General features: G+C 42.2%; 3 protein-coding genes across 5 annotated transcripts; 1 reads left to right on the top strand and 2 right to left on the bottom strand.

Moving 5' to 3' along the window:
• Window positions 1-393: 393 nt before the first annotated feature.
• LOC111854208 (probable histone deacetylase 1-B) lies at window positions 394-7,978 on the bottom strand. Its single transcript, XM_023831960.2, has 14 exons — window positions 7,831-7,978; window positions 6,477-6,589; window positions 5,700-5,817; window positions 5,263-5,337; window positions 5,021-5,159; window positions 4,499-4,640; window positions 4,145-4,237; window positions 3,685-3,793; window positions 3,283-3,423; window positions 2,795-2,903; window positions 1,922-2,052; window positions 1,582-1,725; window positions 1,368-1,413; window positions 394-1,066 (listed from the first exon to the last, which is right to left on the bottom strand). Exons 1-14 carry the CDS (start codon window positions 7,880-7,882, stop codon window positions 1,039-1,041), a joined length of 1,440 nt encoding a protein of 479 aa, XP_023687728.1. The 5' UTR covers window positions 7,883-7,978; the 3' UTR covers window positions 394-1,038.
• Window positions 7,979-15,419: 7,441 nt separating this feature from the next.
• Window positions 15,420-20,022, top strand: jtb (jumping translocation breakpoint). Of its 3 annotated transcripts, none has more exons than XM_023831964.2 (6): window positions 15,420-15,619; window positions 16,936-17,052; window positions 17,249-17,289; window positions 17,612-17,697; window positions 17,919-17,995; window positions 18,713-20,022. In XM_023831964.2, the coding sequence occupies exons 2-6, from the start codon at window positions 16,964-16,966 to the stop codon at window positions 18,867-18,869; spliced, it is 450 nt and encodes a 149-aa protein (XP_023687732.1). In that variant the 5' UTR covers window positions 15,420-15,619; window positions 16,936-16,963; the 3' UTR covers window positions 18,870-20,022. The 3 variants fall into 3 exon arrangements, with proteins under 3 accessions (XP_023687732.1, XP_072561746.1, XP_023687731.1); XM_072705645.1 differs by having other exon boundaries at window positions 15,420-15,623; window positions 17,916-17,995; XM_023831963.2 differs by having other exon boundaries at window positions 15,425-15,619; window positions 17,916-17,995.
• Window positions 20,023-24,760: 4,738 nt separating this feature from the next.
• cart4 (cocaine- and amphetamine-regulated transcript 4) lies at window positions 24,761-26,188 on the bottom strand. Its single transcript, XM_023831965.2, has 3 exons — window positions 25,892-26,188; window positions 25,335-25,415; window positions 24,761-25,098 (listed from the first exon to the last, which is right to left on the bottom strand). The coding sequence occupies exons 1-3, from the start codon at window positions 26,036-26,038 to the stop codon at window positions 24,991-24,993; spliced, it is 336 nt and encodes a 111-aa protein (XP_023687733.1). The 5' UTR covers window positions 26,039-26,188; the 3' UTR covers window positions 24,761-24,990.
• Window positions 26,189-26,732: the final 544 nt, after the last annotated feature.

The raw sequence follows: 26,732 nt of genomic DNA, 5'->3' as shown, positions 1-26,732 counted from the left end.
GCCTACCCCCTATAATGTATATGTATGGTCGGGTTGATGGCCAGTTTTTCGCTGGTACTTGTGACTAGTGACATGGTGTATTGCACCATGTCACTAGACATTTCATCAATCAAATGTCTGGGAAAGTCTTGGCCAAAACAAGGCAACAGATCACTCCACTTTCTCAGGCACTACTCACTCACAGGAACCACAGCCAACCCCCAAGTTTCTTTTGTACACAGTTCCTATTTTACAAGGTCATTTCTAAGTACTGAAGACAATGTCCAAAATTGCACATCAAGAACCAAACCTAAAAAACGGAATCGAACTTCATAGTCAGACATCCTGCTACATCATTTACCCCAGAGACACTGCAGTACAACAGCAAAACACTAAACAGAACAGCAAAGAACATATTTTCAGATCGGTCCTTTATTTCTTTACCAAATCAATTTTGTAATAAACAGGCATGTCACAACCACCAATTCTATTCAAATAGTAAAATCTGAAATCCATTCACAAGGCCAGATTCCCTACTAAGGGGTATTTTTCAAATTCAATATAATACGGTAATAAAAACACTAACGTTAAAAAAGGTACAGAATGCCGTGTAGAGCTTTAACCAGAATTCTCTTTATCAAAATACTAAAAAGGGAAGATTGAATGACAAGTGAGAAGAGAGTTTTGCCCATGATTTAAATAACTTAACAGTAACCTGAACAGTAAAGAACTCTCTGAGATCATTTGCCTCGAGCCCTGCATATTTTGGAGAACTCATATAAAAATAAAAAAGAAAACTAAACATTTACACTTGCTTTAAACAGAACACATTACACAAAAGTTTAACTAATCGGCTCTGGGAGGGAAAATACAAAAAAAAAAAAAAAAAAAAAAAATTGCATTTCAAGTAAATGCCAAACCTTTTCAAGTTGTTAAAGCACAAAGAGTAAAATGCATTTCCGAAAATAATTTACAGTCCTTTGCAGCTGGCTGCTGAGCTCCTCCAATGGCGGGGCTTGGCTTCACTCTGCCTGCGTTTGCACGACGGCAGCTCGCTCCTCACGCACTCTTCATTTCCTCCTTTGCCCTGCCATTTAACAAGCAGTTTAAGTTAGCATTTATTACGGGTATTCCCTCTTCACAATCAACTTACAGATGAACAGACAAGACAGGCAAGTCAAGGGATTCTCCTCTGCGGCCGGTTTCTCACTGATAAGTGGGAGGTAGACCAAACATCACACGACAAGGCCCAGAGGCCAAAGCACAGAGAGGGTCCTTCTGACTGAGCCAACCTGAAGCCTTACCAGAGCAAGGCTACTCTTACAGACAGACAATTAGGAAATTGCAACAGTGAAACTATTCCAGGTAGAAGTGAAAGGACCACCTACTCCTTTGTGTCCATGCTCTCCTCAGAAGTCTTTTCTTCTTTGACATCTGAAGACAGAAGGCAGAGGCTCATTAGGAACAGCACAAGCCAAAAACTTTTAGATCCCCTCCTCACTAGAAGACCTCAACGTCTTAAACCAACAGGCTAGTCTGCTGAGATGGCAAATGCTCCCCCAGACCCTGTGCAGCTCGTCCTTTTGCAGAACGCTCCCTTACCTTTCTCCTCCCCATCCTTCTCCTCCTCGGTCTTCACCCGCTTTGACTTCTTGAAATTGGCTGCGTTCCGGCGGCCGCCTTGGCCCTCGTCTTCTGAATCTGAGAATTCCTCGTCGCAGGCTATCCTCTTGTCATGGGCACGCGCTGGGAGAGATGGGCACAGCGACTTTATGGTCAGGAGTCACCAGGGCTCTCATTGCTTGACTGGTTAGCAAATTATGTTCAGGGAGGACTGATTAATTACAAAAGTATTTTAAAGATTACTGGAGTGGGAAAGTACATAAACAATAAGGTTTAATGGTCGGTCCACAAAGGCAAGGAGGGAGGAGGTGCCACTAACTGGAAATTCGTTTTTCAGGGTCGTCTTCCTCTTCATCCCCACTGTCCTCCTGCACAGCATCTTCAGGGATTGCTTGCATCTGAACTCCAGGGGCGTGGGGCAGCATGCGGAGGTTCTCAAACAGCCGCTGCCTGCAGGAGACAGCAGCTGCGAGTCACACACACTGCACCACAGGGCAGCCAGGTACCGGAGATACCCAAGAGTCCAACAACGGTGCTTTTCCACAGCCACCAAGAATCGAGCCGTACCGAAAACCGATGGTTTTCCACTGTAAATGACGGGAGCTGTACCCAAGCCAAACCTGCGCTGACACGGCCCTACTAGGGCCGAAAGTGAGAGCAAACCTGAGCGTACTCCAAAAGTGGGTCACAAGTGCTGAAAAACCACCCAGATGCATGGAGAGGGGGCCAAAAAGACGTTGTATCTGGGGAAACCGGATGAATGGTAACCCTAAGAATGAATTTGCAATTTGTCATACATAATTGAATGCTAATTCCACCAGCGTTCGATACCAACTTATGATGCGATTCCCACAGAGTTGCTACCGTAAGTTTGCACATAGTAAATCAAAATGTACGCCGCATGAACAGGAAATAAGCACCTCTTCAGTTTTACGTTACTGTCACGCTCCAAACCCAGCTATGCCTTTTCCGAGCCGACCCTCGTGCTGTGGAAAACCAAGCGAGCAAGAACCACACTAATTAGTCTCTCGTCATGGTTCAGCTCAGGTACGGCCTGGTTCCTGTATGCCAGTGGAAAAGCACCAGACTTCAAAACTTCAGTTCATCGTGACAAGCAATGTTTAAAGTTGCAGGAGTTGTACACTGAAGTGACCTTCACTGCGGTGTCCCTGCGCAGGAACACTGTACTTACTTGATCTTCTCCAGGTAGTCGTTTGTGTTCTGGTTGGTCATGTTTGATGGGCTGATATGGAGTTTAAAGTCAGGACCAAAGTACTCAAAGTAGTCATTGTATGGAAGCTCTGATTCAGAGGGGGAGCACAAAAGAAAAAAGAAAAAAAAAAAAGAAAAAAAAGAAGAGTAAGAGTAAAATAGGATATCACATTTCTGCTTTCAAGAGCAGTGCAATTCTACAAGTCCTGGCAGCTCATTGCCAAATACTCAGTCGATACTCATTATCAATATTTATTTGCCAAATATTCATATTTAGTGTACTACTGAATACAATTTGGGTTTGCCCAGGTTTACTAGATCAGTTCTGTTCAAGAGAAAATGCCCCCCCATCAGAGTGTCTGTAGTGAATTACTACTGCACTTTACTACATATCCATTCTGAGGAAAACAGAACGGAAGGCCATGGAGAGATGTCACTGTTCGGCGGACCCCCTGATCTGGGCTGTACCGTTGGGGATGGTAGTGTCCAGAGCCACAGCGGTCTCGAAGGTCCAGCAGCGAGCCACGTTGCGGATGGTGTACCCTCCACCACCCAGCATCAGAAGAGGCAGGTTGAAGCTCTTCATGTACTCCACACATTTCGCATGGCCTGGGGAACAGGATGAGTATAATCAGGTGACACAACAGACTGGATGGCTGTCATTCACATCTCCGTGGCAAGTAGAGAGCCCCGACTCCATCACAGCACAAACAGCTCAGAAAACCTCCAGCTCCTCTAAAAGAGTTGGTGCATGATATTTGGATTTTTGTCGATTATCCCCATAAGGAGACTTCTTAAAAATAAATGTTTATTCTCTAAAATGTGTCTATAAAATGCAACAGCCAGGCAGAAGCGAGGGGGGGCGCGTACCTTTAATGGTGAGGTTGAAACAGCCGAGGCGATCCCCTGAGAGCGAGTCGGCTCCACATTGCAGCACAACAGCACTGGGCTGGTACATCTCCATGACCTTGGCCATGATCTGACGACAGACAGCATCACAGGCTAGAATCAGGCCTCAGATGGGACTCCGTGACGCTTTTATCCAAAGCATCTTACAGTAGATGGAACGCCTACAACCTTTGCGTTGTTGGTGCAATGATCTACTTACTGAGCTTCAGGAGCTAATACTACATTGCATGTGTTTAGTTTACTCTGTAAATCTTTTCAGTGACGCTGTGGGTTTGCAATACCGCCATATAATAATTTCTTCCACAGGAGGAGCAATAAACCTCCATTTATAATATATGGCAGAAATAAATCAGATTTGAAATATCACTAATCAATCAGGATCAAAAAACAATATAGCAATGAATGAAAATGGGCGACTCACAGGTTTGAAAATGGCTTCGTAGGACTCGTCATCAATTCCATCCCTGAGAGGGTAGTTCACAGCGTAGTACTTGCCCTTTCCTGCGCCGATGTCCTGCACAACACAGACAGCTTTTTTTTCTAAAACAGTAACAGCCCCGTTCATAGCTCAACGTGACCAAATGAGCAGATGCCCCTCGATGTATTTAAGTCAACAAGTGTTATTTAATGTCTCAGTACACACACTCAGGCCAGCGCCATAGTCAACCTCTCCCAAAAATTAAAACTGCAAGTTTACTCTCTAAAAATAAAGATACACTGTCCCATGCAACCAATTCAACAAAACGTCTGATGACATCTTCCGTAACAGACTCACTCTGAGGTCTCCAGTGCCGGGAAAGTACTCCCCATACTTGTGAAAAGACACGGTCATGACACGGTCGGTGGTGTAGAAGGCCTCTTCAACACCGTCACCATGGTGGATATCAATGTCAATGTAGAGCACTCTTTGGTGGTATCTAGAAGGAAAGGTTAGGCTCATTATTGTAGTTGCACCATCTTCTGAGGAACCAAGAAAACTTGACAGCAATTCGGGTCGGAATGGCAACCTTTAGTTACCAGCGAAGTAGGGAACTGCGTTAGACCATTAATTTAACGTAAAAATAAATCAATGGCAACCGGAAACATCCATATAAAACGTGGTTTCTGTGCCATATGAGAACATAATTGGAACTTTGAAAGCAGAAGTCTTAAGTCTAGTATTGATCCATTTTACACTACCAGTTAAAAAAAATGTGCATTTATGGCAACAGACAGGCATGTTGCCATTCAACTGTACAACTGACAGAGGTGGAAATGAATGAATGAAATAAAATTCACAACGGAGAAGAGAGTTTACTTCAATAACTCCAGGATGGCCAGAACAATGTCGTTCACATAGCAAAAGCCCGACGCCTCGGATTTCTTGGCGTGATGCAGGCCTCCTGCCCAGTTGACGGCGATATCCGTCTGCTGCTTATTCAACTTTACAGCTCCAGCTAAAAGCAACCAATGAAAAGCAGCAATTAAAACCAGATCATCCAACACAACAGGCCATAGGCTAAATACGTACGCTGATATGTGGCTCTGAAATTCACTCACCAACTGAACCTCCAGTTGAAAGCTGACAGAACTCAAACAAACCATCAAAGACCGGACAGTCCTCTCCCACATTAACTGCAGAGCACGGAAAAAGTAAGTGAACCTTCACACACATCAACTACATATTCGATATTTGCAGAAGTGGACATTTCAGGCCCGGAAAGTAAAAATCCAAACCAGGATTATGTTTCAACCAACCAGTTGAATATAAAGAGTCACAGAGTACTCAACTGGTTGGCTGAAACAAAATCCTGGTTTGGATTTTTACTTTCTGGACCTCAAATGTCTGTCTCTGAATATTTGACTTCATAAAGGTTTAAAACATAAAACAATATATTAAGAAATAAAGTCCCCAATAAGGTGCTGAGATTAGATGAACACTTGGGTCATAATTCTGGTGAGGCTGCATTGGCTGCCAGCGCCTGGCCCATCCTTACATCTCTGCATCTGTTTGCTGTACTCTGACATGTTGTCAGGGCGGATGGACTTCAGGAACTTTATGTAGTCGTCACTGTGGTACTTGGTCATTTCTTCTGCGTTAGCTTTGTGAGGCCTCTGTAGAACGAGAGGGAGAGGAACCATTAAGAAGCCAGCCAGCACCAGCTGCTACCACAGGCCATGAAAGCAAACACAAGCCGTTCCCTCGGCTCATCTAAATTCCATAGATACAGATTTCAAACACAGCTCTCTAAGCGAAGACCAACCTACAGCATCCACATTCAACCTCATTTAAAAGGAATCGGATAAGGACGTGGAGTATTAACATGAGGGTAACCCATCCCACGGGAAGCAGATTCCATACAGCTAGAATTCTCCTTAGAGAATCCAGTTTAAGGTTACTTAATCTGGACAACTGCAGTTATGAAGTATACCCATTCTTAAGATAAACGTATAGAAACACAGCTCAGTTTTTGCCACTGAATAGCTGAATATACACAGGCAAGAATCATAATGATGATGATCATCATCATCATCAGCATTTTATAGCACTTTCACAAAGTGCTTTACATGTGGGATAAAACTCAAGAAGGAAAACAGGCATACAGAGTAAGCAATTGGAGATAAGGGTAACAGATAAAAGTAATAAAAAGGTCAAATAAAACTAAACTAAAAAGGACAGAGCACAATTAAAGAAATAAAGGTATATGAACAAAAAGGGTAAAATATTTGTAATGCAGTAAAAATATAAGAAGTATAAAGTTAACGACACTTACATAAATCTCCATCTTCCTGTACAACCCATAGTTGAGTAACAGGTTATGGGTCATGCGGATTCTGTGAGGTTTCATCGGATGCCCTTGTCCATAGTAATAATTCCCAACATCACCTTTAATGAGACCAAAACACCAACGTAAAGCTCCGAATTTCCCTACGAACAGCGTCGGCCGGAACTTACATGAAAAACAGTTGTCATACCGAAACAGCAGAATTTCACAATGACTAGTGATATTTAGAAAATGCGGCTGCGAAAAGCACAGGGATCCGCTATTATACCTTTGAACCTCGAAAAGAAGTTATACAAATATATACATATACGTACGCAGTATATACACACAAATTTCACGTACATTAACTAAACTTTGCAATATGATAATTATGTGATGTGGCTTCATTATGCCTCCAGTTCAATGCCATGTTCTCGAAACGAAGATCCATCGTCATATACGAAAATCCGGAGAGACTAAAACTGCAAAGTTTAAGCCTCAAATGTAATAGGAAAACTGAGACCGCCTGTATCACAACCATAACCATGTATTTTACAAAAAAAAAAATCACCCTCGAAAAGCATTTGTAAGGATATGCTAGTTAGGTGACAAATAAGCAGCAGTTTCATAACCAGGCTGCTGATATCCAGACCGATTGTGGTTCCTTGTCCACAGGGGAACCACAAGCAAAACGAACCAGTCAAGATCACCGTGGTACTAGTTGGCCGATCAGCTTGTTTAGCAAACTATTAACCGCCAGCTAGTTAACTACCTGAGGGGACAGACTGAGCCCGTGTGCTTTTACTCCCCTTCGCAGATACCGGACTATTCTGAATGACTTCAGAGTCATCCTCCAAAAAAACAGCATGTATGCTGTAATATAAATTAATCTTAAATGTAGCTTCATATAGATTAAATTATAATCTATACGAGAAATGCAACGCTTAGGTTTTGACAGTACGACGGGTCAGCGCGACTGAAATCAATCGCAATCAATCAGCCAGCATTAGCTTTACGGAACAGGCGTGTTTGCGGGGCAGCCGGCGATTCAGCGAGGGAAACCGCCGGCTACCCAACAGGAACCGGGAAGCTGCGCCGCAGATACACGGGGTACCACACATCTGCTCCCAGCATTTTATTTGCTTCATTGCTTAAGATGGATATTCTCAGCCGAATGCACTGTGAGACTCCACCGCCTGCCATGCTAACTAACTAGCCTAGCTATCATCTCGCCCGGCAACCAGCAGCCCCCGCTACTGGGAGCGAGTCTTAAAAAGAAGCCGAATTTCCGTCGCGCACGGCTCGCTCGCGTACATTGCACAAAGCGCCCCGAAATATCCCGCAGCGTTAACTTTATTCTTACCGTCGTAATAATAACAAACTTTTTTCTTTGTTCCTTGAGTAGTCAGCGCCATTTTACCTCCAAATGCAACCTCTCTGTACCGGGCTTTCTACGCAGCAGCGCTAATTACAATCGGAACCCGGTCTGACGTCATCGCCCCCCGTCGGCCTATGGCTTTCTCTCCGATGCTTTTTCGCTGCGTATGTTGACCAATCGCATGCAGCAGAACTTCTCCATCCTCGTCCCCTTTCTGGGTCTGGTAACAAAAGCGTCAAAAATGCCGTCACCTTTCCATCTTCTGGTCGATGGCTTTCGATCCCCGCGGTCTGTGTGCTAGCTGCAACACTGAAGTGTTGCTCAAAATAACTTTATCATGCCAATAGAATTATTGTATCAGGCCACGAGACATTTATGTGTATGTATAGATATTAAATGTAGGGGCATGGCACAACGTCTAAATTCACTCGACTTTTGTTTAGGTCGCTGGATAAACAAGAGCTGTCCATATTCATAATTTCACTTGGATCTCGATCAATACTTCTGATATAGCCTCATATCTGTCTTTTGTGTAACCTGACCCAATATGCAATTATTATAAATGTTTAGTTTAGCTACTTTAGGAAGTTACATTTGCTTTATTCAGTGGGGTGACAAATTAACCTTGGGTTTGGGTTGCTAGAGTTCCATAGCAGTCAGTAACAGATGTATAGTGGCAGTACTGATAAAACTGTTAATCTGGGACCAAGGATGTTAATTTGTGTATCAATCTGGCTCTCAGAAGCTTTAAGAGAAAGCCAAGAAGATATTGGGTTGACAAAAGCAATTGAACACTAAGCACATAATGGGTAAAAATTATATCCAAGGATTTTTATCACAAGTCAGATTCTAACCTACATTGAAATGAAAGGTGGTTACCTTCACCATGAAAAATGGTGCTCTTAGTAAAAGAATAAAATTGAGGGAAAAAACATAATATATAATTTTTAAGGAACAGAAAGTTATACTGAAAAAGAAAAGAAAAACCAGAGATGTGCCTTACACCTCCAAAAAGTGCAAGGTGCGTATGTAAGGAGCACATATTAAATAATGACTGTCACAGAGGTATGTCGTAATCTGATGGTTTGAGGTTACAAACTCCTTCTGAGCCTCTCAGTTCTCACAGAGACAGCAGAAGCGCTTTCCAGACCTCAGCCTGGTAAAGAGGCAGCTTGGGTTGTTGGTGTCCCTGTGGATTCTGGCAGCTCTGCTCCTGCATCATCTGAGGTTCATGTCCTGCAGGGAGGGCAGATCAGCCTTGCAGATGCATTCAGCTGAACGTACCACCCACTGCTGAGCTTTATGGTCCAGGGCAGAACCATTACCAAACCAGGCTGTGAGGATGCTCTCTAACACTCCAGAGCAGAAGGTTCTGCGAATGGTTGGGGAGACCTTGAGCCATCTCAGCTGCCTAAGATGGTACATTGGATGTCTGGCTTTAGATAAGAGTCTGCAAATGACTGGACCAGGTTAGGTCATCAGAGATACAGAATCCGAGATATCTAAAGGAGTTCACCTTCTCAACTGGGACACCATGGATGGTGAGAGGGCTGTAAGCACCGTACTGTTTACGTGTAAAGTCCAGCACCATCTCCATAGTCTTACTGGTGTTAAGTGAGAGGCAGTTAGCCTGACACCATTGCATCAGACTGTCCACCATGTTTTGTTTGACCGCACGGTCATGTGTGTAGAAAGAGTACAGGAGCGAGCTCTGAACACAGCCTCGTATTGTGGGTGATGGGAGCCGAAGTGTGGGATCTCACCTTCACTACCTCAGGTCTGCCAGTGAGAAAGTCTAGGACTCCATCACGTTACTGAGTTCTGGAGGGAGAGGGACCTAAAAGATCATTCATCATGACCGTTTGATTATTTGGAGGGGGTTGGGTTGGATTGGCTGGTGTTCTGATTATTGGGGGGATTACACCCCACACACACACACACATCTCCACCATACTTTGCATCCATGCAAGGTTGTGTTTTTTTTATTTGTTCCCTCTCCTTTTGCTTTGCCATCCCAAATTAAATAAAATCCCCGTTTCACTTTGCTTTGCTTGCCATCCTGCCCAGAGCAAGCCTTACGATTTCATTAGCTCTGGTACTGCTAAATTTGAGTATTGATCTCATATCGAAACATCAGCCAAGATTGACACATCAGGGTCAATGCGATACCTTCATTTTTAACAAATATCGGCCAATGTGGATATGATAACCGATATTTCGTGTACCTAACATGTTGTATTATATGCTGTAGCAGCAGTGTTAATTTCGTTGACGAAAAGTTTTCGTCATAGTTTTAGTTAACGACCTTTTTTCTCTGACAAAAACGAGACGATAACTAAATAAAAAAATATGCTCAAAGACTAGAACTATGACGAAAGTTATTGACATTTTTGTCAACGAATAAAAACGGAGACTAAAATATTTGCCAAAGACGAGATCCAATCAGAAATTTGTTGAAGCGGGACGACTTGGAAAGACATCCAATCAGAACTCCCGAGAGCGGTAATACGCTCAGATGCACATAATTGTAGGCGATTGATAGACGATCATCATAAGCACCCGGTTTGAAACAGGCTGTTTTTCATGAAACCTACACGACAATATGTCAGTGTCAGGAAGAAAGCGAAGAGAAGACATATGGACACATTTCCAGTTTAATATTACAGAAAACAAGATGCTTTGTAAGCCATGTGGAGCCACCATCACCGGTAAAAACACAACGCACTTGAAGCGACACTTGCAAGCGAGTCATTCTGAAATCCACGCGGATGTAAGCTTGCTAAAGTCAGGTTAGCACTAAAATTCCAGCAGAATGTAAAAATAAAATCCATGTCATGACTACCTTTGGTCAGGTGCAACAATCAGCAACTCTGGTTAGTTTAACGAGCTGTAGCTCAGCGTGTTCACTGGGTTATATATATATATATATATATATATATATATATATATATATATATACACACACACTCACCTAAAGGATTATTAGGAACACCATACTAATACGGTGTTTGACCCCCTTTCGCCTTCAGAACTGCCTTAATTCTACCTGGCATTGATTCAACAAGGTGCTGAAAGCATTCTTTAGAAATGTTGGCCCATATTGATAGGATAGCATCTTGCAGTTGATGGAGATTTGTGGGATGCACATCCAGGGCACGAAGCTCCCGTTCCACCACATCCCAAAGATGCTCTATTGGGTTGAGATCTGATGACTGTGGGGGCCATTTTAGTACAGTGAACTCATTGTCATGTTCAAGAAACCAATTTGAAATGATTCGAGCTTTGTGACATGGTGCATTATCCTGCTGGAAGTAGCCATCAGAGGATGGGTACATGGTGGTCATAAAGGGATGCACATGGTCAGAAACAATTAAACGATGCCCAATTGGCACTAAGGGGCCTAAAGTGTGCCAAGAAAACATCCCCCACACCATTACACCACCACCAGCAGCCTGCACAGTGGTAACAAGGCATGATGGATCCATGTTCTCATTCTGTTTACGCCAAATTCTGACTCTACCATTTGAATGTCTCAACAGAAATCGAGACTCATCAGACCAGGCAACATTTTTCCAGTCTTCAACTGTCAAATTTTGGTGAGCTCGTGCAAATTGTAGCCTCTTTTTCCTATTTGTAGTGGAGATGAGTGATACCCGGTGGGGTCTTCTGCTGTTGTAGCCCATCCGCCTCAAGGTTGTGCGTGTTGTGGCTTCACAAATGCTTTGCTGCATACCTCGGTTGTAACGAGTGGTTATTTCAGCCAAAGTTGCTCTTCTATCAGCTTGAATCAGTCGGCCCATTCTCCTCTGACCTCTAGCATCGACAAGGCATTTTCGCCCACAGGACTGCCGCATACTGGATGTTTTTCCCTTTGCACACCATTCTTTGTAAACCCTAGAAATGGTTGTGCGTGAAAATCCCAGTAACTGAGCAGATTGTGAAATACTCAGACCGGCCCGTCTGGCACCAACAAGCATGCCACGCTCAGAATTGCTTAAATCACCTTTCTTTCCCATTCTGACATTCAGTTTGGAGTTCAGGAGATTGTCTTGACCAGGACCACACCCCTAAATGCATTGAAGCAACTGCCATGTGATTGGTTGATTAGATAATTGCATTAATGAGAAATTGAACAGGTGTTCCTAATAATCCTTTTGGTGAGTGTATATATATATATATATATATATATATATATATATATATATATTTTGTGAATTGTAAATGTTTAGACAGAGCATGATCCCTGATGCCATTTTCTTTGCACTTTTTCTTTGAAACTGAGTTTCAACAGTTGAAATAAAGATAAAAATGTATTTATTACTTGTTTTTCTTATTTTATCTCTCTAATTTTTGTATTGCTTTAGCTCTGCACTGCTACTTTCATTTGCTATTTCATTTTCATAAGGAAAGTCATATGCTGCTGGTTCAAACAGAATGAGTAAAATCTATGCCAATGTGTATTGCACATTTAAACCTTAATACCATTCCATTACAAATTGATAACGTTTTTATTTCATCTTCAGAAATACAAGGGAAACTAAAACATGGATTACTGTTTACACTTTGTATTTTAGCCGACTAAAACTATTGTAGATTTATTCGACTAAAACTAGACTAAAACAAAAACAATTTAGATGACTAAATTATGACTAAAACTAAATGACATTTTCGTCAAAAGACTATGACTAAAACTAAATCAAAATTTGCTGTCAAAATTAACAATGTGTAGCAGATTAAAAAATGTTCGAAATATCGCACCCTAGTGACATCTGCTGGCCAAATTGTGCTCACTAAAGCCAATACAGTGGTACGTCAGTTCTCGAACTTAATCTGTTCAGAACTCCGGATTGAATCCTAAAAAGTTCGAGTTCTGATCGAATTTTCCCCATAAGAAATAATGAAAAACCAATTAATTGGTTCCCAGCCCCCAAAAATTACACCTAAATGTTTTTTTTTTTTTTAGCATTTAAACAAAAAATGAACTGGATAAAACAAGAACAGCATATACTGCACTAAACACATCTAAGCACATTTATCAAAACAGTAATTTGTAAAGTAAGAAAATAAATGTATCCAAACAATGTGTCCTGCCCCGATCGTCTGCTCCTTCCGTGTGCCACGCCCCCTCGTTAACTCCGTGTGGAATCCCCGTGTGATCAGCTGTTTCTGGTTGTTGTCATTAGTACTCTGTATTTCCTCTGAATTTCAAAGTTCAAAGTCATCCCATACAGCAGACCTGAGTCATTTCCTGGCTCATTCCATGTTATAAATGTTGTGGTAACAACAGAGGACAAGGAGGTTGGATCCTGCTTATTCCACATATCAAAATGGGAGAGAAGGGGTAGTTAGGCTTAGACACAACAAACAGATACTAGTAATGCCATGGTTTGGTACAAGATATCTGGAAGACTGAGGGTTAAGGCTTCACCGTGAGCTGAATTGTAAACAAGCTTTGCATGTAGTTATGAATGAATGAATAAATGAATCACTGAATGAATGAACACTACATTGATGTGGTGCTTTTCAAGACAACCAAAGAGCTTTTGCCAAACCAACCGGGAGCCACTTAAATCACCACCACTGTGTAGCACCCACCTGGATGATGCAACAGCAGCTATTCTGCGCAAGTACGATCACCACACAGTGTCTATTGTGGTGAAAGGGCAGGACAGAATTTACCAGTTAGATACTGGGGATGATTAGGAGGCCAGATTTGATAGGGCCACATGGGCAAATTTTAGCCAGGACATCGGAGTACGATCCTACTCTTTCAAAGGATGTCCAGAGATCTTTAATGACCTCAAAGAGTCAGGACTTTGTTTTTATGTCACATCCATAGGATGACACCATTTTTACAGCACAGTGTCCCTGTCACTGCACTGGGGCACTGGGATCCACACAGACCACAGGATGGGCTGACCTGTTGGCCACACCAACACCAAGTTTTCATTGTTTCACAAGTAGCACCATATTTGATAGCAAGGATATGAAATATAACTATGTTATTTTATTTAAGTGGTTTTGCAGTCAACATTTTCTTATCCCAGATTATCAGATTGCATTTTTATGTACCCCACCATTTGAAACGGTTTGAAGCAGTATTACATAATGAAGCTACCCCATTTACACTATTTTTGTGGTAGTGTCATTTTTGATACGGATTGAGACTAAGTATCGAATCGCTATGCTTAAGCGAAGTGATGTTTCGAATTTAACATCACTAATCATGTTTTAAGGCGCTCTAAAATATGGAAATTGAAAGATTTGATGTAAACGGTCGAGAATATATAAATGTGACCTAAAATATTACACTTTAAATTTAGTAAAAAATTGATATTTCCCTGTTACAAATGGGTGTAGTTTATTCACTACTGAATACACCGAGTACAGTGGTACCTCGGTTCTCGAACTTAATCCGTTCCAGACTCCGGATCGAATCCTAAAAAGTTCGAGTTCTGATCGAATTTTTCCCATAAGAAATAATGGAAAACCAATTAATTGTTTCCCGCCCCCCCAAAATTACACTTAAATATGTTTTTTTTTAACATTTAAACACAAAATGAACAAGATAAAACAAGAAGAGCATTTTTTTCTTAATGGCTTCCAAAACGATAAAGATCTTATCCCAACATTACCCCTGTCCTGCCCGATCGTCCGCTCCATCCGTGTGCCACGCCCCCTCGTTAACCTCGTGTGGGATCCCCATGTGATCAGCCGTTTCTGGTTGTTGTCATTAGTCATTAGTTGTATTAAGTCTGTGTTTCAGTTTGTTTCCCCAGTCCGGTCATCGGGTGCGTTCGACTTGCTTACAGCGCTGGCTTAAAGCAACGCATTCTGATCCTGACGCAATGCATTACGGATAGATGCATTAATTGCGACCTCTCACCCGGCTGCACAAACTGGAACCGCCTCCGTGACGACACACCTTTGCCCTTATTGGCTGAACAGTTTAGTTACACGCATGACGTTTGTATCCCAGGCAGTTCTGATGCGTAATCTGCTGTTTCTCCGAATATCACGTAAAGCAGTGAGAACTGTTTTCCAGTTAATTTACCTGGTAAAATAAAGTTTAAATAAATGACATAAAAGCTCTAATAGTACAAGTTAGTGGTTTATTTATCGTTAGTTACTGTAATGTTGCGCTGCTTTATTTGGTTAATCGTCCAGTCTGTGAAGAAGACATTCAAGTAAGAATTGCATTGTAGTATGACTCATTTCCTGGCGCGTACAATTTATATTAGGTCAGCGTTCACGGTTCGACTTCTGATATTCAGATCAAGTTCTAGGTCAAACTGGTTTGACCTAGAAGTAGTTCTAGTGAGTTCGAGAACCGAGGTACCACTGTATTTTAAAACAACCATAGCGAGAAGAATTTTATGAGAACTACATGTTAATTTACGGCATCTTCCCTGCATAGCTGTGTCTTCAGTAAGTACATAAAACCTTCAATTTCTAGATCAGTAATCAAAAAATAAGCAGATATCTTCGGCTATTGTTCAGTCCCCCGCTGCAAAGATTGCGCTGAAATAGTATCGTATTGCGGCGCTCCGAGGCCTGGGTGGCGGCAGGGGGCGCTGTGCTGCTCCGGGGCTTCTCTCTTTCTCTTTCATCATATTTCAATATGGCTGCTTTAGGGGAAAGCCGTCCTTAAATGTGATTTCGAATTAAGAAGCCTGCTGCCTTTCAATGCAGACGAATGAGCGATGAACACCGTCCCGAAGACATAGAGCGACGCCATTGAAGATGAGGACGGCGCAGTGAAGAAGGATTTACAGTCGGTATTTCTTTTATAAACGACTTTATCTGTCATGAAGTTGGGCAGCTGTCGTAAGCATCTGACTACAGCGCCGGAGACGCGGCGGCTGGACAGCCTCGGTGGTTTAGGAGGGCTAGCCAGGCAACTTGCAGACGGTCTTAAAACACCCCTCAGCGTAGCTGTTCCCTGTCTAGTGGCAAAAAGCCATAGTTATAATTCCGTTAAACACAGTATATCACTGTTAGAAGTAGCGGTTCATTGGCAGCGTATTTATGGTAACGTTTTTAACCGGAAATGGGGCGGCAGGGAACCGAATATTTCAGTGTCCGTTATATTATTACCTTCTATATTGCAGCCAGCTGACCATTTATTTATGATATATTAAATTAAATTAGGCGTGGTGTTTTCTGCCTTAATAACTCATGTATCTCGATCTGGGCATTGAGCGTTACTAATGTATTATTGTTGTGAAATCAGTGTGTCGTACTTCATTCGACTTAATTCGCTTATTCCCGTCACTTATTCCCGCTTCTTTGCCTTGTCTATACCAAATTAGTAATCGTACGTATATGGGTGTCACTGTGTCGAACACAGTTTACACTTTGCACCCAGATGCATAGTGTACAGGCAAGATATGCCTAATGCTTTCAAAGTCCATAGTCTTCCAGTTGTTGCTGTTCTGGTTAACATAATGATAACAGGTACTGGAGAATTCTGATTCTGAGGGAGTAAAATGTATTTCTAAACAGAGGAGGGGAGTGGCGTTATTTTGCGTGCAGTTTTTTGATGGTGGCTAGTAAGAAAAAAGGAGTCGATTGGAGAAACCTGTTTGGTTGAAGTGTGGGTTTATGGATCAGGTATAATTATGGGATGTTGGGGCAATGCTAATTTGGGTGCGGAAGGGCAGGAGTTCTGTGTCATTTCATTCAGTCAAGTTTCAAATTTTATTGTCACAAGTATTCAAAGAATACAGTGAAATTCTTGTGCCCCCACTGCAGGGTAAAATGAGTTCATGGAGGTATAGGATATCAAGATGCGATATCGGTATATTAGTGCTTTCAGGCTCAGTATTAAATGATGGCATGTGGCTGAGCAGGTTTGGATGCTGTGGTTGTGATCCGAAGGTTTCTGATTGAAATCCCACGGTTGGCAGAGTGGTGTCACCATTGGGCCCTGGAGGAAGGCCCTTAACCTCCAATTACTCTGCTTCCTCCAAAAAAAAGTACATGGCTTTGGCTGAAAGCATCTACTCTAAATAAAATGTAATAGAGGGATGTATAGTGATCTCGACAGGATAATCACCTGTCGTTTGTGGCGTGTCCTTTGGGTTGCAGGGAAGGAGTGATTCTGTCTTCCAGCGCAATGGAGAGCGACTGCAGGATCCCCATGGTTTGCCTACGACCCAGAACCCTTGCCCTGAACCTGCTCTTCTGGGGAGTGATATCGCTCAGGTGAAGCTCTGCCTCTTGTTTGCTGCTTATTGTGTTGATTCAGTTGTGGCAAGATGACAGAAAGGTGATTCTTAAGCCAGCAGGAATTCTGCCCTTGAATGCTGCAGTTTGGCTTATGTAGTCTGTTTTGTTGGCAGATTTTTCATTTCATCTAGGTTTCATATGCCTGATAATTTTAAGAAATATATTTTTGTAGGGTGTTTGGAGCTGCTCTGTTGGGTGAAGAGAAGAGCTCAGGTAAAGAAAAACGCCATATTTATTGATAATTAATTATTGAGTTACAGTTTATTAATATTACTACTATTGAGGGGGTGGGGTGTCCCTTTTTTCTTTGTAATCAAGCTGACACCCCTAACTACAGCGTAACACTAGTCATAAACTTGACCATAAGATATTAACGGGATGGTCATTGTTGCTGCACAATACTTTATTGAGTTCTTGCGCACACGCCCTTCTCTCCCATGGTGCATCCAATACCAATTTTCTGACTATGCCACTGCTCCCCCCCCCCCACTTTTTCCACTGATCCGCACTGCTTGTTGCGTTCTCTGTGTTGCAGTGGACAGGACGGCCAGCACGCCTTGCTGGAAGGTGGAGGAGTTCATGGTGATGGCCAAGTGTGCTCAGTGCAGCACCTACCAGTCGGTGAGGACCATATGGCTGTTGGGGGACGATCCTACTACCGGACAGTGTCTCACTCCACGGGGTTCGAATCCCCAACCCAGTTTGCACAGTCTTTGAAGACCAACCAGTATTGTATGACAGCACTTTGGGAATGAATAAATACTGTATTAAGTAAATATTTACTTTATTGAGGATATTGATGATGGAGCACCTGCTTATAAAATTGTTCTGTGCATTAGAAGTCAGTGCTGGCCTGCAGCCCGACTGGTTACGTAGAGAGGATTGTTTGTGCCAAATCCAACAGAGATGAATTCAAGAGGTGAGTATCCATGTCTGTATCCACATTGGTGCATTTTTACTCTTTGCTCTGGGGTAATTCTGCTGTGGGGGTGGCGTAGTATATACATCCACAAATACTGAATATTTTTTTAAGCAAATACTCCCCCCAGAATAAGTGGTGCGGCTTCTTAGTAGAGTTTATACTCCTGGATACTTGGTTGAAGCCTTTCCGGTTCAATGCTTTTCTTGAGCTATTGGCCAAAAATCCAGATTATTTGTGAATTGTCTTTACTGTCATTTATTGTCGAGATTGCTTCCCCACCATTTATTTACTATGATAATACGTATTACAGTAAATAAATCAATTAAAAGTATCATTATTATCATAATTATGATTGTCAGTAATAACAACATTATGCAATATAGCTATACAGTATAAAGGTGAACAGTGAATCACAGTGCAGTCATGCAATCACATATTCTTTTAGCAGCATTAAACGTGACTTGATTTTTTTGTTTCTTTTAAATTAGCAGCAGGCGTGTGGTTACAAAATAAAAATGAGTAGCACTGTAAACAGAGTAGTTTGGGGAGTAGGTTGGCAGATGGGTGTGTACCTAGGGTTGTGCTGGGGTGACGTTACGAGTTTCTTGTCTGGTTGAGATGATTGATGGCTTTGTGTGGAATCTGTGGCACAACAACAGAAACTCCTCTGGTCATAAACCAGCGGCCTCACTTCTTTCGTTTCCCGCCCTCCAGCTGTCGCTCGTCGCTGTTGGAGGAGCGGCTCTTCTGGAGGTTTGAGGGCACGGTGTTGGGCCTGATGGTGGTCTTCGCGCTGCTGGTCGTCCTGCGGCAGCGCTCCCTGGACCGCCTGGCCTCCGAGAAGGTCCGTCGGCAGATCGAGTCCATCTAGGACCGACGGGTTCCTTGTGGCGAACCGGACCACCCGACGCTGTCAGAGTCGGCTACTGGTCTTTAGCTGCTGACGAGTACACCAGCACCAGGTTCTTATTAAAACCGGACCGGTCTGGAATTGAGAAATCCATCGCAGAGCAGGAAGGCAGCGTTTGGAGAAGGGGAGCCAAAACTGGACCTAATTAAAGACTAAATACATGCAGCTGCCTCCCCACCCCATAATATATGCTCAACAGTATCTAGATCTTACCAGGATTTCACCAATTAAGACAAGCCTGGGCATGTTCTACCTAAGCTACAGTAAATGGACTGTTTATTGCAACTGATCAAATTAAGTAAAGTATCCCTATGCTAACTTTCCTGGATATTTAAGGATGTCAGAGCCGCAGGGTGTCCGAAGGAACCTGAACACAGATCTGGACTGGCATGCGGAGAACGCTGATGACGTGGATCCTGAGTGGCTAAGGCAGTGTTAATCATGGGTCTGTGCACCAATCAGGAACAGGGGCGGAGCACCTGTCCTGGGTGCCTTATTTGCATGCGCTGTGTCCTAGATCCATGGGTCACTGGAGAGGCCATGATAACCAGGCTCTCGGGAAGCTGATGGAAATCAAGTTTTTGGCAAGTTTTTTTTCTGTCGGTGGAATGATCATCTACTGACACATCATGGGAATCTCTTCATGACTTTTCTTGCTGTTGTATTACTTGACATCATTTCCCACTAGGATGTTTCTGAAGGCTGTGGTTTTGTTGGAGGAAATGGGCCTTTAAATCTTCCCAGTCGCATGTAGGGCAGTGGGTATGACTTACAAGAATTTAGTCTGGTTCTGGAAAAAAATGTAATGCAAGATAAGGGAGATCCATTCAGAATCACTGCTGGTGTTTGATGGCCTTGTGTTGCTTGAAAGTCCTGACGGTTTCCTGTTAAGTATTGCATTTTAAGTATAAAACTGTTTCTCCTCTGTCACTTAAAGGGCTGCTTTATAATATTGTTATCCTTTTTCTCAACATACGACAGTGTTTAATACTCCACTCTTGCACTGCTGAAACTGTGTCTTAAACCCCTATCTGACGTGGCAAATTAGTATTTAGAGCAACTCTGGCAAGTGTGTTACAGCTGTTATATAAACGTATGTGTATTTTTTTCTGTATTTTATCTTAATTGTTCGGGAGGTGAGACCAAAGAATGGTTAAATGGTTAGTATGAAAGGGAATCTTAAAATTAAGGAAGAAGATTCTTGTTTTAAGCAGAGTTGTGCTATTTCAAATATTTGCCTGAAAAATGCACTGTTATCAAGAACATTTCTCAGAGCCGTAAGACAAAATCTACATGTTAAAAAAAACAGTTTGTGTGGTTACAGATCTGTGTTTAACCACAGAGATGTTGAGCATTTTTCGCTGAGGCTGTACGCATCTGGGATCCTCGCTTTAGTGGTAATGTTTTTGCCTTATGGGGTCTCATATAGGTTCTTTTAATGTCCATCTCGACCTCACCAAGCTGCGGTACGTTTTGGAGCGAATGCTACCCACCTGCATTTCTCCGCCAAACCGGATCTCTTGATGCTTTCTGCGTTTCGTGGTGACGGCCGTGCTTTGGCAGATTGCTTTGGGAGCCGAATGGTAGCAGCGCGGTCTGGGCATCACACCGGGCAGTAATTCAGGGCTCACGTTTAATTGTGGGTTAGTAACTTCCCACAAGGCTGTGCTGGGTCACCTGTTGCATCAGATGGATGCCTAACCCGAGCGTGCCTGCCAAACTGTTTATTAACCCCCTAACCGTCTCTGCGTGGTTGTTTCACTTTCTCTGAATACCTCAGTATTACTCTGTTTTAGGCAGTCTATTTAATTTCTGTGTTTCTTTTTTTGGTATGCTGCCCTGTGATGGGTTGGCGCTGTGTCCTGTCCTGGGTTATCCCTTACCTTGCACCCTTAGTTTCTAGGATAGGCTCGGAACCCCGCAACCCTGCATAAGACAAACAGGTATGGATGGATGGATGGATAGATGGATTGACTTCATTTTATGCATCCTGGTTTATGCTTGAGAAACTGATGAAGCCTCAAGTTTCTTTGTCTGCAAAGGCTGCTAAGCTGATTTGTCCTGTAATTTCAGGCCTTTTCTTTCACTATGATGGATTTTATGTTATTTTTACACCCCCCCCCCCCACACACACACACACACACACACACACACACAGAGCAAGCACCTTCCCATTCTCTAGTGACTTACCACTTTGTTACAGCTTGAAAGACAGGAGAAAAGCGTGCATGCTGTTATAGTCCTACAGACCAGTGGCTAATTGGGGGGAGGGTCCGGGGGGGGGGGGGGGGGGGGGTCATTCTGTGACAATAGATGTGTTTGGGGGATAAAAATGCATTCTGGCATTTAATTTTTAAAATGTTATTGTAACTGTTGTTTCCTGTAAATAATGCATTTTATGGATGATCTGGTATTTTCTGGTGACATGATGAGGATGATGATGAAGAAGAAAATGATGAGGATGCAAAGAATAAATTTTCTATGGAAAAATGTTCTCTGTCATATGCAGGCATGGCCGAGTTTCTGTTTTCAGTACGGTGGCATGGAAAATGAAACAAGGATTGGTGAATTAGTTTTTTTCTGAAAGCTGCTGCAACCCAAGTTTATTAGTTTAATCAGTTTCAATCCTTACATCGCTGTGCACAATACTAACTTTACAAAGCTAATAACTGATGTGTAGTTACAGTTTGTGGAGTTTTCATTTTATTTAAGATATAATGAAGGAGTATGGACATTAGAAGAGTTCGTTGCAGAAACTGAATTTCACACCTCACGTGCACTTGAGGAAGAAGTAGTTGCATTTCGATCCACGTGGACACTTGCAAATTTGGCCGTGGCGAGCCCCCTTTTTCACCGAACAAAAGTTACCGACGTTACACTGAAAAATAATCATAACTACTGTAACAAATAAATCAGTCAAGGCATCGTTCAACCATTCTTATCCATACGATAAATTTGAAATGAGACGCGCATTTTCGACAACAGTCCTAGGTGAACAAAGTAGAAATGCTATGAATGGACGCTAGGTGTCGTCCCAGGAGTACAAATGACTGAAATTGTGTAAGGGTTCTTTAACCAGCATATTAAGTTGCACTGTCGGGTTTGGGGTTTCGCCGTTTATTCTTGGTGTCTACCGGCGTCCTTGCGTTTTGATTACCAGTCCTATTTACATTTTCCCTCAGATTACCCTCCGTTCCACCCCAGTGACTGCATTTAAACACATAATTCATATGTATTACCAGAATGGTTTTTATTCTTCTGCGTAGACGGCTGCACACCCCAGGAAGGCGTCTGAACTTTCTTTCCAAAACGGACTGATTTTTCTTAAGTTTTTCTAGAACGTTATGAAGAACATCCATCTGCAACAAGACGAGAGAATGAGAATACTGTCAGTGTCATATCAAGAATAACATAATAAACCATAAAAATGTAGTTATTTGTTTGTTTGTTTGCGCAATAAGTATGACTTAAACTAGGAACACACCATTTCGTTCTTTTGCTCTTCGATGTCCACTCTTTCCACTGGTAAATCTTCTTCCAGTCTCGCTTCCACTCTCGGTGGTTTAAACTGCATGTATAACAAAACACTAAATACAAAAACTGCAGCAGAGAATTTCCTCATACTGCGATTTTCAAGAAGACAGAGAAACTAAAACCCTTTAAGGCTCAATAGCCAGTTTCTACTCCGGATATGCGCAGTTTAAACGGGGTATTCGCGGTACACTGTCCAAGGTACTGAATGGCGTCCTGGTCAGCTGTTACCACAACGCCTTGCGGAGGCTTCGTCCAGTCGTGAGTCGTGCACACTCTTACTTTGCTCGGTCACTAACAATATTAGCATAAGCTGATTAATGTGCTTTAGCCACTGGCAAATATAGGTATGGGCCACGTGGGCAGCCGCAAATGCCGGCACGAGACGCCCACACGAAAATAAATAAATAAATAATCGGTTCTGAAATCTGCGTGATCAGTTTCCCGTCGTTTATTTGCACGTCACGCCAGTGATATCAAGCCACCGTGTGGCTCAATCAACCTTGTCGGAGTGGGCGCCCTGATTCTAGTATGTGGGCGAGGCAGACGTACGAGGTGGCTTCACCTCAGGGAGACCCACTGGAAACCTGAGGTAGGGGGGCGGGGGGATCTGTCAAATAGTGCACCTCTAACTTTCTGCCAATGCAGTAAAATCTGTTGTAAATATATTGTTGTTTATTTGTATTATTCCAAATTCCTTAATAAAAATGACAGCAGGTGTCGAATGGTGTGTTTTATTGTTTTTTTTTTTGGCACGGGGGCGTTGTAGAGCGGGGAGGGGGGGGGGGGCGTCCAGGGCGCCATACAAGCTAGAACAACCACTGGTTTTATCGAGGATAACCATCACAATGCTCTTCAGGCTGGCAAAATGCGGAACAGATTTTTTTTAACAAAGATAATTGGCTTTGTGGTTGTTTTGCAGAACATTACATTGCATTTGTAATGTAATTCTGATATTCAGGAAACCCTGATTTACCATCTTACCCAACATCATTCTGTTTCTGAAGAGCACTGCACTGTAAAATGTAGTTTAAGCCACTTGATCGTTAGCCCTCCATACAGATATACGACACAAACCGTAATCTATGAAAGTGGCAGCACCCAGGATAACTGCTTTAAGAAACTATTATGTAAAAACATATCAAGATTTTTTTTCTCCTTTTAGGGTAGCCTAGTTTAGTAACAATGACGTACTGTAATTGTAAAAGACACACAACAGCTGAGATTCTGCTGGCGACCTAAGATTTGCACTGATTCACACTCGCCTTATTTTTTTATTCGGCGGATTATGCGCTATATATAGGGGGACTGTACGGTACGTTTGCTTTACACGTTTGGTCTCCATGCTGGCTGGGATGCAGTTCAGGACCCCCGCAACACAGCTCAGGACAAGTTTTTGGAAGAAGGATATAGACGGATGTTTATTCACACGTGCGTATGAAAACCTAACCAAGATTAAAATTATAATGTCGTGTTGCATTTCACACTATAATACGCCATAATGCAGTGATTAAATAAAGTATGAATGCAATTTAGTCGACGTTTAGTTGGATAATTTAAGAACACCGTTTAGCTTGTATAGTAATCACTGGGAAGTTAAGGTTATAGATAATCGCTGCTCTGTTTGACCGAGGTATTGATGTTATTGAGCGATGTATGAATGTATTTGTGGAGCTCGTGGATGTCTTTTGTATTTGGAAATGGCAGTTTGTCCCTTTATTAAACAAGACCTATAGTCGACAACTAGCCTATATATGTTTTTCATTTGAACAGGTTGTTGCTCGTTTTTGCATATTGAACTGTTTCCGGGAGCCTGGCTTGCGCACAAAAAGGTCAAATGCGCTAATGTGCGGTCGGAAGGGGCGCATTTCACTGCGGCTGGCATCGTCCGTTTCGTTATTAACAAATAAGTGATCCTAATTAAATTAAGGTATTTTTGCGCTTCGTTAAGTTCTGCAAGTGCCTGATCTGACATGTCCACCTGAAGTGATTCTTACTTTAAGTCGCCCAATCTTTAACCTTGTGTGCAAAAGCAGTTTTTCAGCACGTGTAATACACGTGTTGTGTTCCACATAAATTCTGCAAAGTATAAAATGTCCTTCTTAAAACGTTTCTTTTCGTATAGCATATTTACAAGGAGATATGTGTTTTCTAAAGGACTTTGTTAATTGAAATTCCAATTTTAAAATCTATTACACGGATTCAAGATTCAAGGTAAGATTTCCTTCATGGTTTCATGATTTATTAACTATAATAACACTTTGATAATGGTAATTTGGCCTAAATTATATAGGCTGTTCACAAGCAGGTCACCGATAACCTTATGATTTATGTACATTTTATTGATGAAAAATAGATTAGCTACACAGATAAAGTTCTCTATTAACGATGACCAGACAATTTTAAGACAAAGTCACAGGAACAAGTTAACAAAAACGTTTCCAAAATATCGTTCGTTGTTTCCAATAATGGTCTGATCGACGTATCAGACCTTTAGAGGAAAACATGTCAAATTTGGCCGACTTGGGGGATTCAATGTAATGTTCCCGAATCAGTAACAGCGGAGGAAGAAGGTGTTGCAGGCAGTCCCTCTGAGACAGTCGCAGAGCCTCCCGATTCGGGGCCCGTGTTTCATGGCACACCGCTCACCCACGTCGCACTGCGGACAAGAAGGGTATGGGGTCACAGCCGGCGGGGGCACGATCGCACTGTCCTCACCGCTATTTCCAGACGTTATTATAAGCTGACTCTAATGTTGATATTCAATTATACATACGTACAGTATAATCCTCAAAAATTACCGTTATTTATCTTTTTTTAGACTAGTAACGATGGCACTTAAAAGAAGACGGCGCTTAAGAATTAAAACTTGCGAGCACCAGGAGGGTGACTTACCCACGGAATTAAGCTGGCTTTTTTCTCTAGTGATATCCGGTTGTCCTTATTTCCATCCACCAGCCCCTCGAGTGCTTCCACCTGTACATAAACTAACTTTAACCTCTGTGTCTCCACTTTCATGGTGCCTCGTTGCACAGTATTTCTAAACATGCACAAACGAACGCCACAGTTATTATGCTATAGGAGACGAGCGAAGTTAATTTATGGCCGAAGACTAGACCAATCCGTTCAGTCTATAAGAATATGCTGCAGTTAAGATGAAGAAAAATACAAATAGTCTGACTACAATTTAATTGTTAATGTTTTTGCACATCCACTTCAAATTTGATGCCTTTACGAATAACTTGTTTTAAATATTCAATTTCATTGCGTTCCTACAGACTTAAGTCCTAATGTTACTTTACAATTAACTTTTATAACGAAGTCGACATTATTTTTAGTCGCATACATCTGGTAGTACTGAACAGATATTTAAAATGCTAGAGAAACAAAATAATCCTATAGTTAGTTAAGGTGCGTTGGTTTCAGTCAGGCTATAAAATGAAAGCGCTTACCAAGTCCTTACTGAAATATCCCATTTGATATTTGTCCTCTTGTGATGACAGCTTGTTTTCCGATGGTGCCTGACTCTGGCAGATGACAATGAACAGGGAGATAGAGACGCCCAGGTACACGGCGGCTAGGGCTCTGACGCTGCCCATGGTATCGAAGTTCCCGTCTGTGCTGTTTAGACCTTTTATTTAAAAGCAAGGAAGCCAAGACTGGTCACTTCAGGAGTTTCAGCCCTGATTGTGATTTCTCCTATAGTTTCAGCCTCCTCTGGAGATGATACTTTTCAGCATCAGGATGCAGTAATTGCTTCTCGGGGTTGCTTGGAAACTTTATTTATACCGAAGTAGAAGTGCGCTGGGGTTCGCCCTTATAACGTCATCGTACTCGCATCCTCACGTCGGTTCTGTTTACCGTCGAATGCGGATGAATAGCGGTCTCTGTCAGTATTGATTAAATACTCGTGCCAGTCGAGATTATGTAAGCCGTACGATCAATCTGCCTGTCAAAATCAGCCATTGCAATTTCCAGTTTTCGACTGTTTATTATAAATGACAAAAGATAAGCACTTAGAATATTACAAGAGAATGACTCGAAGCTTAATAGATATAGTGATGTCATTGACAGTCACAAAATCTGGAGATAAAAATGTATATTTAATTGCGAATGAAATTCCTCTTTGACTGAAGTTAATAGAAACCAAAAAATGTCTGAAACATATCATTACACTTTGCGATTTTTTTTTCTTTTTGATGACCTGGTTACTATATCACAGGAATACTTTACGTTTTCTAACCAACTAAGTAGGTCTACAGAACTTGTTTTTCAGTGCACCCCGCTAACTAA

Source organism: Paramormyrops kingsleyae, chromosome 23 (assembly GCF_048594095.1).
Source record: "Paramormyrops kingsleyae isolate MSU_618 chromosome 23, PKINGS_0.4, whole genome shotgun sequence".
Lineage (NCBI taxonomy): Eukaryota > Metazoa > Chordata > Actinopteri > Osteoglossiformes > Mormyridae > Paramormyrops > Paramormyrops kingsleyae.
Note: the sequence above shows the minus strand (reverse complement) of the source record. Positions and strands in the feature narration are given on the sequence as shown.